The sequence below is a fragment of the Rhea americana genome, unplaced genomic scaffold (assembly GCF_003343005.1).
Source record: "Rhea americana isolate MKP2758 unplaced genomic scaffold, rheAme1 scaffold_726, whole genome shotgun sequence".
NCBI lineage: Eukaryota > Metazoa > Chordata > Aves > Rheiformes > Rheidae > Rhea > Rhea americana.
This window is the reverse complement of record NW_028186897.1, coordinates 27,164-28,773: the sequence shown is the minus strand read 5'-3', so window position 1 is coordinate 28,773 and position 1,610 is coordinate 27,164. Positions and strand designations below refer to the sequence as shown.

At 73.1% G+C, this 1,610-nt stretch overlaps 1 protein-coding gene across 1 annotated transcript in view; it reads right to left on the bottom strand.

Moving 5' to 3' along the window:
* Positions 1–891, bottom strand: part of PPP1R1B (protein phosphatase 1 regulatory inhibitor subunit 1B) — a gene marked incomplete at its 3' end in the record, with an annotated part of 2,269 nt that extends 1,378 nt beyond the window's left edge. The window contains exons 1-2 of the mRNA XM_085321914.1: positions 803–891; positions 128–188 (exon numbers count right to left, since the gene is read on the bottom strand). Coding sequence (XP_085178040.1) covers positions 128–188; positions 803–883 — 142 coding nt within the window. The remainder of the gene's footprint in view (positions 1–127; positions 189–802) is intronic.
* Between the last annotated feature and the right edge of the window lie 719 nt (positions 892–1,610).

Below are 1,610 nucleotides of genomic sequence, written 5' to 3'. Positions count from 1 at the left end.
TCCCGTCCCTGGCACATCCCTGTCACCATGTCCCACCCCAACATCAAGTCCTGTTGCCAGCACATCCCCCGCCACTGTGTCCCATCCCTTCCACCATGTCCYGTCCTGCACGGCACGGGTGGCTCACCTGGGGACGAGTGCTCGGAAAGCTGGAAGAGCATGGCCGGCGTGGGCCTCCGCCGGCGGATCTGCGCGAGCGGGACGTCACCACGCGCCCGGGGCCAGGCTGCCCCAGCCCTTCCCGGGCGCCGGGTGCACGGGCGTGCGGGTGCACCGGCAGGGACAGGGCGAGCGCTGCCGAAAGGCGCAGCGCCCCGCGGGGCGGCCGCGGCCGGACCCCGGCTCCCCCCAGCCCCGGGTCTGCCGTGGGCAGCCGCGGCCCCGGGCTGGGCAGAGGCAGCTCCGCTGCGGTGCATTGGCACCGTCCCCCCATCCTGCACTGCCCCATCCCTTCCCTCCCGTCCCCGTGTCCTGCCCCCCCCATGCTTTTCCCTGCTGTCCCCCTGTCCTGTCACCTCCTGTCCCTCTGTCTTGTCCTTTCCCTGCATGACTCACCTTTGCCATGGGACCGCAGCTCACACGGGGACCTTGGAGCACCCCTGCCCTGTCCCTGTCTGTCCCTGTCCCATCCTGTCCCACTGTCCAGCCCTGTCCCCTCTGTCCTCCCTCCCTTCTCTTCCCTGCCACATCCCTCCCTGCTGTCCCCCGTCCCCTGTCCCATCCCCGCAGGGCGCAGGCGGGTACCGGTGGTGCCCAGGGGGCCGGGGGCTGCCCCGACGGCCGCCCCRACGGCCGCCCTCACCAGCTCCACGGCGCGGGGGTCCAGCTGGCTGGGGGGCGCCGGCACCGAGAACTGGATCTTCTTGCGGTCCTTGGGGTCCATGGCGGGGGCTCGGCGGGGCCGGGCTCGCTGCGCTCCTACCTACCGCGCGCCCTGCGGAGTTCGGCAGCGCCCGGGCTCGGCACGGCGCGGACTGAGCGCAGGGAGCTGGGGAAAGCAGCGCCGGCGAGGAGGAGGAGGAGGAGGAGGAAGGAGAGGGAGGGAGGACACGTCTCCTACGGGCGCGCTGAATTATTCATCCCGCGGGCAGGGGGGCTGAGGCCTCGTTAATGAGCCCTCGGGGAGCTGATTAGGGGGGTTTTGAACGAACCTGCCGGGCCCCCGTTAACCCCTTCCCCGCCGGGCAGGCGAGCGCCCGCGCGGTGGCGGCAGCAGGCGGGACGGCGCGGCCGCCCGGGACGCGGGGTGCTGGGCTCCGCAGCCACCTCCGGGCCCCGGATTCCCCGGCAGGGACCGGCAGGGCAGGCTGGGGGCAAGCTCCTGGTTTGGGGCCATGTCCGGACAGTTCGTGCCGGTGCATGGGACCCTGGGGGGGGGGGTCGGCTGGGAGAAACCCCCCAGCTGGCTCGGGGCCCTCGAGCCCCAGCTCCTGCCCCCGGTGTCGGCCAGGCCAGCCCGCCTGCCCGCGCAGGGACACAGCGGACGTTTGTGGGGACAGACCTGCAGGCACGAGGTCCCCCAAACGTCCTGCTGCCCTTGGGCTGCCGGGAGCACGGGGTGTCCCGGTGGCCGGGCACCGTGCGGGCACCTCGAGGCGCGCTCCCGTCTC